Raw genomic sequence first — 15538 nt, 5'->3', positions numbered from 1 at the left:
TGAGCTGATGCAGAAGAAACTGGTGACATCTGTGCTATTCCCTCCAACGGGTGAATAATTCATAATTCCATATGCCATGCATTTGAGCAGGCATCAGAGCACCTTATGGGGTAGTTCTCAGTACAGACAAGAAATCGTTAAATTGGAGCTAACAGAAATTAATGTTCTTTGGCTGTAAGAAGAAAAAACTGTAATTTTCCTGCTTTCATATGAATTTACACAAAGATAAAGCGTAAGCTTACTCCTTGGTCACAGACTGAGCATTTCATCGCATCTACTCCAGAACTAACTAAGGACTTCTGAATTAGTTTTCTCTCATATGTCTTGTTTTCAATTATAGTTTCACTTATCAGTGTCAAATGAGTTGGTTGTAGACATTGCACTGATAAGACACTGATAAGGAGCAAAATAAGTCAGGAAAATTGAAGAAAGTTTAAGACATTTTACTTTTTTTAAAAATAAAACCAAGAACAATTATTGTAAAATAATACAGTTTATATTATGATTTTTATTTCCGAAGCTTGTAGCGATATGATAGTTCAACACACATGAAAGAAACAGAAAAGCAAACACAGATAAGCTGACATTTAGCAAATGATGACCATATTGATTATCATGACTGAAGTGCCATAAAATTTAGGAAACCTGATGCACTGCAGCCACTTGACGTGCAAAGCCTTTGCCCTGAGCTCTGCACATTCAGGTCGTGCTGCACTAAATATGCCCCAGAAAAGCTGCAGGCTCCAAAGATGCATTATACCTCAGTGACACATTCTGACCTGGTGTTGCACATGTTGTCAAACAAATCTACTGTACAGTTAGAAAATGGGACAGGCATAAAGAAAAAAATGGTGTATGCTAATTAAAAAGCTTCTACACATCAGCTCTAAAGTGACCCATCAAAACTGGGTATTTTCCAAGCACCCCTTAATTCAGGATGTGTATTTCAATTCCTGCGTGTCTCCACAACAATGGAAGGCAGGAAATTCCTGATGCCATAGTCAGGCGAGCAAGCTTTCGCTTGGTAGGTCAGTTCCAGCCAGACCTACCATATTTTGCCACAAAATAACATTAAGTATCAAGAGCAGAAAATCTGTATCAGTAGTGGAAAGATTTTAGCTTAGAATACCCAGTATTTTCCTAATTTGTAAATAACTGGTTCTCTCTGAAGCTAATTCCTCCGTTTTGATACATCATGTGGTAGATGAACATGCCAGAAGCACTTAACCAGTCAAAAACACGGGGGTTTTTTTGTTTTAAAAGAATACATATCATGTAATGTGAAATAGTCTTTGGTAGCATTTAAAACCCAAGCATATAATACCTGCAAAATCACATTTCAGATGTACATCTCTTTGCTGCAGGGTTTTTTCTTACTGCAAAATCTTTTTCTTCTAGTAAACTTCTGGTTAGTAAAAAATCCTATGAAATGTTCCATACTCTGGGGAGGGGGGGGGGGGGGGGGGTGAGGGTGATCCTTAGAGTTGTGTGGTATCCCCATAGATCTGAAATTCTTTGACTATATTTTCCATGGATCATCTTCTCACACAAATATAGGAATAGTCTTTAGTTTGTGTAAAATAAGAAGCACTTGATTTTCTGGCATAGAATGGCATGGTTGCTTGTTTCAACTGTCTTTAGGGCCTGGAAAACAAAAAGTAGATATTCTATTGTTCATCATTACTTAAATGTAATGTTCTTTTTTCCTCCCTCTCTTTGTCTTTCCTAACACCTCTTTATTTCTTTTCTTAGTACCTATTTTGGTTTCTCCTGGTGCACAGTATCTGTTCAATTTTCTGGGGCTTTCTTATTCCTTCAGAGTTTGTAAAATCTGTTTAGAAGTGCGTGGCACCAAAAAATACGGTAGAGATCACTTCCCAATGTTCACATGTTATCCACTACTTCTGGAACTTAGTCCTGTAGTGCTTCCTAGTGAATTTTACCTCTGTGCACCAGAGTAATCCCAGCCCCAAGCACCTGATATTATAACAGCACATGCACACTATCTGGGAAATTCTTCTGAAGCACATGAGAGCATGCAGGCCCCACACCACACAGGCAGCTCTTGCTGGGTCTGTCTGAGGCCCTGTGTAACAGGAAAATAGCTTGTTTTATCAAAATAGGAACCTTAGAAATTTCCCAAGCGATTCCTGTGACCCTGCTCAGAAGAAGATGCTTGTCAAAAAACCCTGATGAGCAGTTTACTTACGAGTACCTGCCTGACATCTTCCTTGCAACAGCAATTATTATTCCTGCAAGGATTCCAACTGCAACAATGATTCCAATAATTATTCCAACCAGTGCAGTTGTTCCCAGACCACCTGAAAGAAGAAATTTGGAATGTTAGCATGTATCTCATGGAGACCATTGATAAGAGGCTACTGATAGACCTGATGCTGTTCTGCTGCATCCCACTCCTTGGGGAAATTTCTTACTATCTTGTGAATTCTGAAGTAGGTTTGGATGTTCAGCAGCCTGCAAACATGCCTTTGGCTGAAGGGCTCCGTATGGATGTTGGTATGGAGACAGCAATCAGGTGAACCAGGGAAGGCAGTTCAGGGAGCAGGCTGTGCCTCCTCCTGAACTTTTACTTAATGGCATGGGTACAGGAAGGGCTGCTGGAAGGGGAGTTGCCTGGCAGTTATGTTCCCCCTTGTCATGATAAGCAAATCTTCTGTTTAATACCTTCATCAGTTTTCTCTGGTTCCCCACTCCGTTCACCTGTAAAGCCAGAGAGACAATAATTACTCGCTCTGCTTTGTAACAGTGTTACATTCCAATTTGTAAGGCTATATCCAAGGAAAACTTTTATTGACTCTGTCACAATGGTTTGAAGTTGTTCTTTTGATAGGAAGTGAGCAAATGAAGTTTGAGAGAGTATTTGAGATTTCCAGATATTGTTTAGTAGATGGCAGTAGAACTTTGATATATGAAAACAGAAATGAAAGGGTTTTTTACCATCGACACTTTCTGTGTTAACTTCATAAGCAGTAGAATTTTCACTTTCCCCCTCCAGGACAAAGGCACTTTCCGTGGTCTTCAGGTGTCCAATCTGCAAGAGATTTGTTACATTGTGTAGTCTTGTGGGCAGTTACAAGAAGTGGGGGGAAAAGAGGGAAAAGAAAACCTGAGTACATTCAGTCTTCATGTATAAAGTAGCATTTAAATTTCTTAGTCTGTCAGGTGTGGATGCTTTTTTAGCTGTCACTGCTCAAGTTTGACATGTGTACAGCAACCAAAACAAACCAAGATAAGCTGATTTGTCTTCCCAGCTAGAGGCTTTCTACATCAGATCTCTTGGTAGGACTGCAAAAGGTGTAGGAGGCCGCAGAATTTTGCAGACCTGCCTTTTTTCATTGGTTTTTTAAAAGTAGTTTGTGAGTTTAGTTTCAGTGAAACTGCTTGGGAGATACTGAATTGGAAGAGGTGGGAGGTGGCAGGGAATAAGCAGGTAGCATAAAGGATCTTTTATTTAGCATATATACTCACCACTGTTGGAAATTCTTCAAATTCTGTGTCATTTCTGTCTCTGAAATCAATTGTTGCACTTTCTTCTCCTTCTAGAACTGAGCTTGCTAAATAAAATTTTAGAAAATGAGTCAGGATTTTACTTGGTAGTCACATGTTCTGGCTCCTCTGACAAATAAACTTTGTTAAACATGACCTCTGTGTAGTGTTCTCTCTCTCTGTCCCTGCCCACCTGGGAATGGGACATTTTTTTTTAATAAGTCTGAATTTTGTTATACTCTTGTCCAAAGCAGTAGGACAAAAAGCTTAAATACCCATCACTTAACTCTGGCACAACCTTGAAACATACTGGTTATTAACATTTTGTCCAAGAAATTATTTCCTTTTTTATTAAGAAAAGATTCCCCAAAGTGGATGTGATTATTCCAGATTTCAAGCTAAACATTAGCTTAAGTATTGGGATAGATTACTTCAAGCATCTTCCATTTTCTAAAATAATAAAAGCTTTCTCACATCTTTCAGCTCAGCCCCAGCTGCAACCTTTATTTTTAGAGCTGCCACCAATGCTTATGGGTGCAGCTATAGTTTGGAAATATTCCTACACAAAGTAGTCCTGAGGCTTTCCTAAAGTTGCAAACCTTAGTTGCCATCATTTGAATTTTTAGATAACAATGTAAGGCTTTTTTTTTTTTTTCTTTAATTCTAGACTCCTAGTTCATCTGTGCTCTTTGATAAAGTGGATCTTTAGATTTTTGCCCACACAGTGCTGTTAATTTACAAATACAGCAAGAATTCCTCAGTAGGGAAATGAGCTGGAACAAGGCAGAACAGGAGATATATGGCTGTGTGGAGATAACTGGCAGTACCAAGAATGTGCTGAAAACGTAAGTATTATTTAATTCAATTTCTTACTGATTCATAAACCTGTGACAGGCAGAGTGTGATGTTAATGTGGTGTGAGATCTCCTGGGAGTTTGTAATTCCTGGTGATTACAAAGCCAGGTGAGGCTGCTTGTCCTGCTGCTGCCTGGGGCATAAAGGTTCCGCTAATTCCAGAGACTAGTGCTGAAACTGAAGCAAAGAGCTGATAGTAGGTGTTGTTCTGAGCAAGTACTTAAGGCAAAAAAAGCACTAAAAACTTCTGAAAAAATCTTTCCTGGATTCAAGTTTTGCATGTAACTTCTATTTGTCAAAGCTATTTGCAGGAGTTCTTTTAAAAAATGAAAATTACTGTACCATTTGAATATCTTATGTATGAGAAATATTCACAACCTCTTTGTTTTATTAAATTGTAACACTGTTTCTACTAATTACACTTTTTATTTAGTGACCTAAAAACATTCTCATCTCCTCTGCATATGAAGTTAGGCAATTTCTAAATTGTTAGTTTGGTTCCAAATACTTTTTATGAAAAACTTTACTGCTTCTAAATGCACCCCACTTGTTTTATATATGATATAGAGACAAGTAAACAGCTTTTGTTCTGTGACTGAAATCAGAAAGGATGGGCATTTTGCTTGATATCAGTCAAAAATGAAAAAAAAGGATAGAATCTCTTTAGATCAGCTGTGCAGATATCATTTGGAAATTGTTTTTCTTTAGTCAGGAGTTCCATTTAACTTTTGTTCATTTTTACCTGCTCCTTTTAATGCAAAAATGTTATTTAAAATGAAAATGCCAATATTTAATTTTAAAATTGGTAAAAATATGTACTGGCAGCTTAAAGGAAATCTTTCATACAGAAGATGAATGATTTGGCATTGAGGAAAAAAAATCTGGTTTTGCTCTAAACTCTCATTTGAATTCTACTGGAAACTTGCAAATATTTTTCCTTTGTTCCCAAAACTGTTTTCTGAACCAAAATAGAAAATTTTTATCCATCCCCACCAATGTAAGACTGAGAGCTTTGTCCCTTTGCCAAGAGACCAAACACTGAACTAAACTTAGATTTCTAATTCCATGTTTACTGAAGTAAATAGAATTTTGTATTTCTGTATCCTTCTAAGCCTGAATACAGATACAGTTTCTATTTAGGAGCCAAAATGATCTACTCGTAGTACTTTAGGCAGTAGCAGATGAAGAAACTATATTCATGTTATGCCAACACGAGGCCAAATATAGTGACTAATTAAGCCAGTCAGTCTCCCAGAAATCACCTTATAATCCATGGAAAGACTAGAACAGGGTAAATCAGAGTTCCAAGTTAGATGGTAAAAGTAATGGTTTGGTCATTTTTGATTGAAATACTCCAGGTATTGTTGAAGTAGCATAAAGGGGCTGACTTTTTGTTGTATATTTAGACACTTTCTAAATGTTAGTGTGATTTAAGATATAGCACTACTTTATAATCCTTTTTTTTGCTTATAAAATAATATCTTAAAAATACAATATTGTGGTGTACAATCATGGCTATGTAAATGTTAAGGGTGAACAAAGAAATAGCAATAAAACTCAGCAGCACAAATGTGTATGAATCAGTTTACCTTGTAATCCCAGTCAGAACCGAAGAAACATCCCTTATTCACTAGTTGAAAATAAACACAGATGGAGAAAACCAATTACTAGAGGAAAATCCACCAGTAGAAGGTGAAATAAATTTTGTATGTTAACAACAAGCAGCTTATTGGGAGAAGCTGCTTATACTCCTGGCATGGCAGTGGCTTTTAGCCCTGAAAAGTTGCCTGATAGTGAAGGCAGGAAAGGAAAGTGTGTCACACAGCAAAGGTGTAAAGAATTAGTGAATGTCACAAAGAAAAATAAAATAAATATTCTTCTGTGTGTGATACTTGTTGCAGATCCTTAGCCAGGAGTGGCATGTAGAAAACCTATTTCAGTGCCTTTGCCCTCACAGTACCGTGCTTGACAAAAGGAGGTGGCCCAGATTAATCTTGCCTAATTTTAGGTTCTTAATAAAGGCACCTAAATAAAGTGTCTGCTTGCTCTTATCTTCTTTTATAGTCTGTAGGGAAAAATAAATACCTCTAGAAGATAATTCAGCACACCTGAGATTTGGGTCATCCTTGGTAGCACTGCCTTTTCTTAACTGCAAAGGGAAACTGGAATACATAGGCTCCCCTATGAACTGCCCAAAGCTCAGACTGACCTGATTTCTGTCAGTCTGAAGGTCTTGCCCGAGCCCTGTTCAAGCTGAGGTTCTGTATCTGATGCAGAATACTCCCTGGACTCTGTTTCCAGGTTCACTTTGGACAGACAGTGGAGGTGGCTGGGTGGCAGTTAAACAGACACTACCAAATTATTACCCAGAGAAAGACTGGGAGGCAATTTATTATCAGTGTTTCACATTTGTAGGAAGGAATACTGGATATTAGACAGCTCTTCATCAGAGAAAGTCATAATGAAGTTAAATATTGAAATTAAATTGGGAGACATTATTGGACTTTAAGCTTCTTTCGCTGTACCCAGTACAAGGCTCTGCACGACTGACATCAAAGGGAATATAAATGGGATTTAAGGGGTGTGTGCTTGTGTCATTTCTTGGTTTCATCTGATGTGGGCCAAATGTAGCAAAAGTCAGGGTTAAGTGGTGCTTCTGCATGTGTTCTTAATCTTATCTTAGAGGAGGCTGTAAATAAAAACATTGCCTCACTGTGCTGGGGCTGTCTCCAAGGAGCTTCCTCTGTTTGCAGCTATACGTTGCTGCAGATGTGAATTAATCATTGCATCCCGTCCTGCCAACGTTCCAGCTGGGAGCCTTTCAGTTCAAAGTCCCAGCTGCTCTCAGGCTGCAGCTTCTCACACCAGGACAAAATTCGATGTCTTTAAAAGTTTAATACCACTTTGAAAACCTCCCATGCTTAAGCATCCCATGACCCCCTTAGGGGAAGCTGAGCTCACTACTTCCATGCACAGAGTGACAGTTTACTAGAGAAACCTCTTAGGGCTGCTTTCAAAGCACAGTGGTTGTGTTGGAAAGGAGAGGGAGTTGTAAAACTGTTGTTCATTAGCATTTCTTTCAGGTATCTCCAAAACCAACAAAGATACTTCTGAAGATGAAAAATGTTGTAGGATGTTGTTTCTTTCCTCGCATAAACCTGAATAAACCCAAACACTAGTGGGTAAAGGGAGTTGTAAGCCTGTATTTTAGCTTAGTCCTTGAAATAGGAAGCCTGCAAAATAGAATGTTTCCATTTCTGATAAGAGACCAGGAGATAAAAATGGCAAACCTTACAGGATTCCCTCTAGCAAGAACTGCAATAATCCTTTGCTCATTGCCCTCTGCTTCTACTTGGGGAAAAAAAAAAGAAAAAAGAAAAAAAAAAAAAGAAAACCAGCTTCAGTTATTTATAACAGCTAAATATATTAGCTAGCAGAGAGTTTAGCAGGATGGGTCACTTGGGACATATCACTTTTCTGTTGGAGATGTAACTGAGCAAACATCTGGAGCTGACTGATGGTTTTCAGTATCTGCTTCCGGAATTGTTACAGACCAAGTGGTGTTGTTTGAAGGATTGTGTATGGATGTGTGTGTTGGCCATCCTGTTTTGACTGCATTTTATTCAGCATTTATGTCCTGATACAGGAATTCCCTTTCTGAGGAAGTATTCTTCACTCAGAGACCTTAATTTGATTGTGAGCAAACTTAGCCTTAGTCAGTATCTCATTATTGGAATTAGTTCGGTTGTAGTTCAGTGAAAACTTCTATTCATGGTGGTGGAGGTTTAACAAAAATGTGTGGTTTGCAAGGGATCTTCCTTTTAAATACAGCAGCTCTGTAAATTTCAGAAGCAATTTTGTCTGTTTTTTGGCTTCACCCTCAATTAAAGTGTATTCCAGAGTCATGTCCAAAACCTACAACATTAGCTTAATTTTGTCGGAAAATAGTTTTCCATTATTTTTACACTTTTGGATATTTTTTTAAAAGTATACAGGTGTCTCTTTTGTTGTGAAATTTTCAACACTGCCAAATCCAGTCCACAAATTTTTTTGTACTTTGAAAATGCAAGGGTTTGAAGAAAATAATACAGTGGATTCTGGGGTCTGAATTTTGCAATTTGAATCTTTGTACAGTTAAAATTTTCAGACTTTAGAAAAGCAGGGAAGTTTGTTAATGAGAACTGAAATTCTCATTTGTACCTCGGGCTCCTGCAAAATCATATCTGCAGTATCTAGAGAGCTCTGTGCCCTTGGCCCGTTTTGGGCCACAACACTGGCATTTTCTTTCTCTGCTAATTCTTTCTGGAAGCTGGAGTAATCTGTCATGCCATTAAAAATCCCCTGGCGTGTATTTAAGGGCCTAGACTGTTGTTCAGGAGAAAGTATGTACTGTCTAAATCCTGAAGTGCTTTCTGCAGTTTCTTTAGACAAAGAGTGACAGCTTTGCTTTATACAACAAAGGAAGCTGGATGACAGAATACCAGAAATTTTGGAAAGTATCTGCCAGTTGGAAAATGGTCGTGAAGCACAAGGAAGGATTTAGCTCAGCCTTATTTAGAGTATGACTGACATTGTTCAGGTATTCCATGTAGCTTGTGATGACAGTGCTTTGCTGATTTGTCAAAAACATTTCCTTTAGTCACCACACCCTGCTACAGATGGGTTTTATTGCTGGGCTGGCTTAGCCAAAGGAACAAAGCCAGAGTTTAAATCGACAGTGCCAAGTGGCAAAGAACCACTCGGCTGCTCCTCAAGTAAATCACATGTCTTCTGAACGTTACGATATTCTACTGACAGAAAATGTACTTTAACTGGGCAGCAACTGCTCTTAAGTGCTTGGTGTGTGTCATGACCCCCAGCCAGAGTCACGAAACAAAGCCAGGAGAGGAAAAGCTGGAAACTTCCTAAGCTTTGTCTTATGCATGGTAAAATCAGCCACAGAGCTGTGGGCATTAGGAAGGAAATTACAAACTCCATTACAGGATATTCCTTTAAAATATTCCTTGCAGAACTAGAGATGAGTATTCCGAATGTATGCTTTTAATAATGTTGCTGTGTCAACCTCTGCTTTCTTGTCTACTAAGTACACTTACCCCAGACTTGCTATCCCATGCATGTGGGATAAAATGACTTTTTAACTGAGATTTGCTGCCCCGTGACCCTGTTTCCCTGTTTGCAGTTTTACTAACAGTCTAATTGTTTCCTCTGAGCAGTGAGGGCTGGAAGAAAAAGGTTGGACTTGTGATCAAGGTGTAAATGTCTCTTGTATCTTGCTGTAAGTGGCAGAATCACAGAACCATCTTTCACTGCATGGCTGACTAGGAAGGAGAGTTGCAGCCAAGACAAGGAGAAAAGTACAAAACTTAGTGTAAGGGATCAGTAAATTGGACAGATGTGCAGTAGAAAGCAGACATCTGCATACAAGTACTGGGATAGGTAAATGCAACCGAAAGGAATTAAGAAACAACCTCTAATACAGTAATAAACTAATCTTTTCTCTAAATGACTTCCTTCCCTGAACTCTGAGACTACAGCCATGTGCCCTTTCACAGTTGCCTTGCTGTAGATTACTAACCCTTTGTATCTGCCAGCAGAACCCTTTGCAGGTTCCTCAACTCATTTGTTTGAAATACTCATGCCAGACACTGAGCTGGAAATTCTTAGGTGTTAATTCTGTTCACACAGTGATTTTTGGCTGCCTACTTTATGTTGCCATGCAGCAGGCAAGTTCCCTTCAAATGTGTTTAGTCTGACTTTTATATTCCACTGACAATAGGCTAGCTAATGTTTGGATGGGCTTCATAGTCATAAAACCATTGAAATATGGGTTTGGAGTTAAGTGTGTCCCCATTACAGATTTAGTAGTGTCTCAAGCTCTCCTAACAGAGTACATGCCTGGAAATGGTGATGGTGTCACAGCTGAATTGCGCCTTCACAAAGGATTATTCTGATGCAGTTTGTACTGGATGTTGTAGTGTTTGTAATCAACAACTACAAGGATGGAAAAAACATTAGGAAGTCATAAAGCAACATGAGAATGTGCTCAGCATCAGCTTCTATGTCCTTTGAGAGTTTTTGGACAAGCTTCTGAGATGGAGAGTTGGAAATCAATAGTACATTTGTCCCTTATTTTTCCTCATTTGTTTCTCTTTAGCACATCCTAGCATACCTATACTCCTAACCCCACATCTTTTTCTGAAATGCTGTTTAAAAAAATTGTACACTGCAGAGCTCTGAGCTTTGCTGTGGGATTAATCCCCATGGAGGGGATGGGCTGTGCACACACAAATCAGAGAGGCCCTTTGAGAAGATCTGGGAGGCTGCGAGTGGTAGGATCTGGCAGCGTTTGGGTTCCATCCTGTAGTCCCTGACCACATCCAGACAAAAAGCAAACAAACCAACAAAATAAACGTGCCACTGAGCCAGCCCATGTGCCCAAGCCGGCCCAGCAGCAGCAGCGGGCATTTCTGTGGTCCACGTGTGACTCACCTCAAGTGACACATGGAGAAACACCACACGGTCCTGTCAGAGCCTCACAGCCTGAAAACCTTCCTGCACTGCCTCATTATCTACCAAAATGCTCTCCAGGTTCTTTGCTGCTTTCTTTTTTTTGTTGTTGTTGCTTTTTTTTTTCAGATGATTTACAAGTCCGCAATCTGAGGTAAATGCATGAATTGAGTGGAAACTGATGAATTGCAGGAGCTGAGAATCTGGCCTCTCTGTTTCCAGTTTTAGTGTGCAGCCTGAGTTAATGAAAGGTCCTCTTGTAAGCCCTTAAATATCACTATTTTCTTTGTTTATGAAGTTACAGATTCAAAAACTAACTGTTGGGATACAGGTGTGCAAACCTCTCTGCTTGCCCAGCCAAGAAGAAAGTGAATTTTATTTGTTCTCTGCTGGTCTTCTGCAAAGACACTGCAAAACACAGTTACACTAACTTGCAGACCTACTAACTGAGATTCAGCAAGATGATTTTCTCCTTTCTGTGATAATTGTTTTGGGTATTGGACATGTAGAGTTATATTCATACCATGAAGAGGCATATATGGGACATGTGTAAGAGTACTCATCATTCTTCATGCAGGATGAAAGGTTGTGTGGTGTTTATTTAGTAGAAAACTGGTTCCCTTTTGAGTCAAATGTGACTGTTCCATCTGCTTGTAGATTTTTTTTACAACCAGCAGTTACAGAATCTGATTTTCAAAAGACTTTAGAGTTGTCTGATTTTATTGTTTAGTTTTGCCACTGAAATAGTGACAGAGTTTGGGTAAATCAGGACTCTTTTGAAACAATCTTTTCTCGTGATTTTGTCAATTCTCTTTATTATGGTTTTGAAAAACAGAAAACTTTTTTCTTTCATAGCTGACTGTAAACGTCAACTTCCTTTCTTAACATATAGACACTTTTTATCTGAATTATCCTGTCCGTTTTTTTACTTTCAGTCCAAACCGAATGTAATGTGACCTAGTATAAACCTGACTTGCATAAGGAGATATAATCTAATATTTGCCTCTAGGTAAGATCAGGCACATGGACAGTTGATACAGCTCAAGTGGCATGTGGTATCTTGTTAAACAATCATGTTAATTTTTGTTCATGTTATGTGACAGCCAACAGAGTAATCTCCTTCCGTTCAATGATACAGCACCATGGGAAAGGTTTGGAATCAAGAAATGCATTGCCTCTCCAAAGCACTGGTTTGTATGCTTGTTCAGGCCAACTTCCATCTCAACTCTTTTGGTCTGATTCTGTGTGTGAAGATTTGCCTAGGTTTTGACATGCTGAACAAGATCAGCAGGGCAAAAATGTATCTGCTAATCATACAAAAATAAAAATAAAACCAATAATAATAATAATAGTAGTAGTAATAATAATAATAATCCTTTCAAAAATTGGAAGTATGCTTCCTGATGGAAACAAAGCTGCTTTTCTTGATTTGGTCTCAATTCATAAACTGGAGTGCCCAACCATAAGAAAAGGGAAGCTGCAGGTTTCTTTATGGACTTTTCCAGGTTAAGAGGTATCAGAAGGAGACCTTTTTCCTCTAAAACCTTCAGGCCACACTGTGCTCCCCAGAGGTTTGGGTATCTGGATAAACCCACTCCACCAAGTGCTGTACAAGTCAAGCCTTCTCCCATCTCCCTGTCAGCCAGCAGAGATTGCTGAAGGTGGCATTGTCATTTCATGTCTGTTTTAACTTGTCATTGCTGATGGTTATCAGTAAACAGCAGCGATACACACTAAATACTCCAGACTGACTTATTTTATAACTGGAGTCCGTTTTCCTGATGTATCCTTTGGAAGTTGTCCTAAATGACTGGCTCCATGTGAAGAAAAAGTCATAAACCCTAAACAGACACAGAAAGCCTTAATATTGTAAACCACATTCTTGATGCAGCTCTGGAGTTCAGTGCAAACTGTACAGGTAAGAAAGCAGAGGTAGGATTTTGCAAGCAGGAAATCTATTTTTTATGGCTAGTAGGGTTTCAGCCTGATCATTGCTGGACTCCTCTCAGAGTTGAGAGCATATACACTTAAGAACTCCCCAAAAGCCTGAAGATGAAGTCTTTCTACCTGTAATTCTGGTATCTTAGATTGCTTAAGGTAATTCTATAAAATAATGATGGTTTTGCCTCATTTCTGATGTCTTTAAACTTTGGTACATTTAATATTGATGCTTTTTAAGGATAAGGTGGCTGGGTGAGCCTAGAAAACAACTTTTGTGATTTGCCTAGTATCTGTTGATTTTAGTTTTTCTGTGAAATTTTGAAGCATAACTCCAAACTTTCAGCCTCATATTCTGACATACAGAACACTGTTAGAAGTTTCAAGTCAATGTCCACGCATAGTGTATATCCACATAGCTGCATTCTTTCCAGCAGGATGATACTGATTGTTATCAGGCCAAAATCAGGTAGGTTTTTTTTTGTTTGGGTCCCCATATCTAAGCCTGATGAGTAGATCTATGCTTTGGAAGACCAGTGGGCTGAGTTTTAAGTCACTGTATTCAGAGCACTGGTACTTGAAACTGCTACGCTGCTACTTGGAACACATTCCATGGCAATGGCAGCTGTAAACCACATTGCCTCATGGCCAATTCATTCACCATGAGTCAAATACTGCTCAGAAAGACTGAGTTTCAAAGTGGCATTCCTGGAATCAAGTAATGGCCAGGGTAATTCTGATTTACTGTTAACAAATCAGACTCTCCTCCTTTAGCTGTAAAAGGACTTAAACTTCTATTTTACCTAAAAGTGTATATTGGATCTTTCTTATAAAATTAAAAATAAATAACTTTCCAGATTAAACTTTTTGGTACATAACACTTCTCAAATCTGTCTTTGGCAATAATTGCCCCTGGTTTAGTTTCCCTCATTGTCTATATTGCTTATGGCTAAGTTAGGCTTAGCAAAGCCTGGCATAAGGCTCAAATTGGGAGCGTCTGTAATGCCTCTAAGCACAGAAGTTAAACTCCTGACTGAAAAGATTTACAAGTTACTTTCATAGAGTTATACCCCTAAGTGTCAGTTAAACTAAATTATTGCTTGCAGAGTCCGCTGTGTGTGTTCCAGTGAGACTGAAGCCATTTCCAAGGGCTGTGGAGGGAGTGCCTTCCCTGCCTGCCCATATCCCTCTCCCTCCCTTACAGACACACAGAAAATTCTTTCCTAATACAGTCTAACTCAGCCCATCGAAAACTTTTACTGTGTTTCTTTCCAGATCACAGCTGTAGTAGATGCCCAGTTGCAGCTTAAGAATTTCAAAAGAAGTTTTACAAACAGGACAGAGTAGCTATGTAGCCTATGAGAGAGCACAGAAACTGTTAAATTACAGGAAATGACTGGAAATAATTGTAACCAAACTTTCTCCTTACCTTCTTGAGCAAGTGCTACAAAAGACACGCTCCCGAGGACGAAGATGAAGAATGGAACTTTAACAAACATCTTTGATCTGCTTACAGAGTCACTTTCCAATCCTGAAACCAGACGGATCCAAATTCTGATTAATTTTTTTAGAGGTAGTGGAGAATTGAGATGATAAAAAGAAATCACTGCAAAAAATACTTTGGTATTCCAAATATTCCTTTAGCTGCTCTAGTGAAAAGAGCAAAGTTTTCTCAGATGATAACTGAACAGTTAAAGAAAACTGAGTGGAGTCAGAATTATTTTCTTTAGCCAAGGGGTGGGAGCAGCCTAAGGTGGTCCTCAACGAGCAGCCAGGCCCGCCCTCCCCACGCTGTTTGGTCAGGACCAAAATTATGATCTCAGCTCAGGTTTAAAGTTACAGGAGCTGTTGTAGCTTTCAGAAGACTTTTATTTAGCAAAGGGGGAAAAGGAATTTAGGCAAAGCGAGTTGTTCCCTCCCTTCTGCAAACTGCCTTTAAAAAATCGTTAAGAAACAACACTAAGGACAGTTTTCTTGTTATTTCCAGCAGTGAACTGAAGGCTTTTTTATTTCAAAGTGAGCCCCCATTTTTACCTAAGCAAGTATGGTACTGAATGTGCATTTAGGGATACTGAAATAGTTCTAAGGACAGGCTATTTAATTCTTCAGTAAATACTGTCTGAATTTTCCTGTGTCTCTCAGCTTGTGTCCTCAAGTGACATCCTGGCTGTGCTCAACTGCTTCTCTCTGCCTACAGGCTCACTGGCCTTGGAGAGCTGATACCACCCTTCAGAGAGAGGATTTTTCCTTTTCAAGTGCAATATTAGGAGTGCAGCCCCTATGATGTTCAAGACTCAATACTTTTTCCTTGTCTGTGTTTCTGGGCACCAGCTTTGCAGAGCAGGAGTGTGAGGTTGGATACCACCATGTGTAAGAGACACTTCTGCTCACCAAGAATGGTTGTGAGACACGAACTGGGGCTGAGCAGGACTTGGGGAGCAATGGCTTATATCAATCCTTTTCTGAATCTTGCCTCATCTTGGGCAAGCGATAATCTACTGATTTACATCTATTTAAGAGTGTAGTGAGTTTTAACCAGGGCTCATGTATGAACTAAGTGTCCCAGTGACAGAGCTGAGTGAGGGAATGTGGAACCTTCTCCCTCAGCTTCTGCAGTGCCAGGACATCAGGCTCCAGCACAGCAGCAGCATAGATTTACTTCCTTTCTGCCCACAGTTGTAGAATAACCTCTGCCAGAGGAGCGGAGCAGACTTGTGGCAGAGGTTTTGTC

The 15538-nt window shown here is 39.2% G+C and overlaps 1 protein-coding gene across 3 annotated transcripts; it reads right to left on the bottom strand.

The window, feature by feature from the left end:
- Window positions 1–488: 488 nt before the first annotated feature.
- PDPN (podoplanin) lies at window positions 489–14585 on the bottom strand. Of its 3 annotated transcripts, none has more exons than XM_042051393.1 (6): window positions 14237–14585; window positions 3490–3575; window positions 2959–3052; window positions 2686–2721; window positions 2220–2321; window positions 489–1644 (listed from the first exon to the last, which is right to left on the bottom strand). In XM_042051393.1, exons 1-6 carry the CDS (start codon window positions 14304–14306, stop codon window positions 1628–1630), a joined length of 405 nt encoding a protein of 134 aa, XP_041907327.1. In that variant the 5' UTR covers window positions 14307–14585; the 3' UTR covers window positions 489–1627. The 3 variants fall into 3 exon arrangements, with proteins under 3 accessions (XP_041907327.1, XP_041907326.1, XP_041907328.1); XM_042051392.1 differs by having other exon boundaries at window positions 2210–2321; window positions 14237–14583; XM_042051394.1 differs by having other exon boundaries at window positions 2216–2321; window positions 14237–14581.
- Between the last annotated feature and the right edge of the window lie 953 nt (window positions 14586–15538).

This window comes from Corvus kubaryi, unplaced genomic scaffold (assembly GCF_017639235.1).
Source record: "Corvus kubaryi isolate FWS band 111438036 unplaced genomic scaffold, C.kubaryi_AGA036_p1.0 75, whole genome shotgun sequence".
NCBI lineage: Eukaryota > Metazoa > Chordata > Aves > Passeriformes > Corvidae > Corvus > Corvus kubaryi.
The sequence above is the reverse complement of the archived record's forward strand: the minus strand, read 5'-3'. Positions and strand labels throughout refer to the sequence as shown.

Bases quoted from the DNA above. Each gene is read 5' to 3' on its own strand.
- PDPN (XM_042051393.1), bottom strand. From the start codon at position 14,306: ATGTTTGTTAAAGTTCCATTCTTCATCTTCGTCCTCGGGAGCGTGTCT. The intron at 3,053-3,489 runs GTGAGTATATAT...AATCTCTTGCAG, and splicing joins TTGAAGAATTTCCAACAGTG to ATTGGACACCTGAAGACCAC. The intron at 2,722-2,958 runs GTAAAAAACCCT...CTGGCTTTACAG, and splicing joins TAACACAGAAAGTGTCGATG to GTGAACGGAGTGGGGAACCA.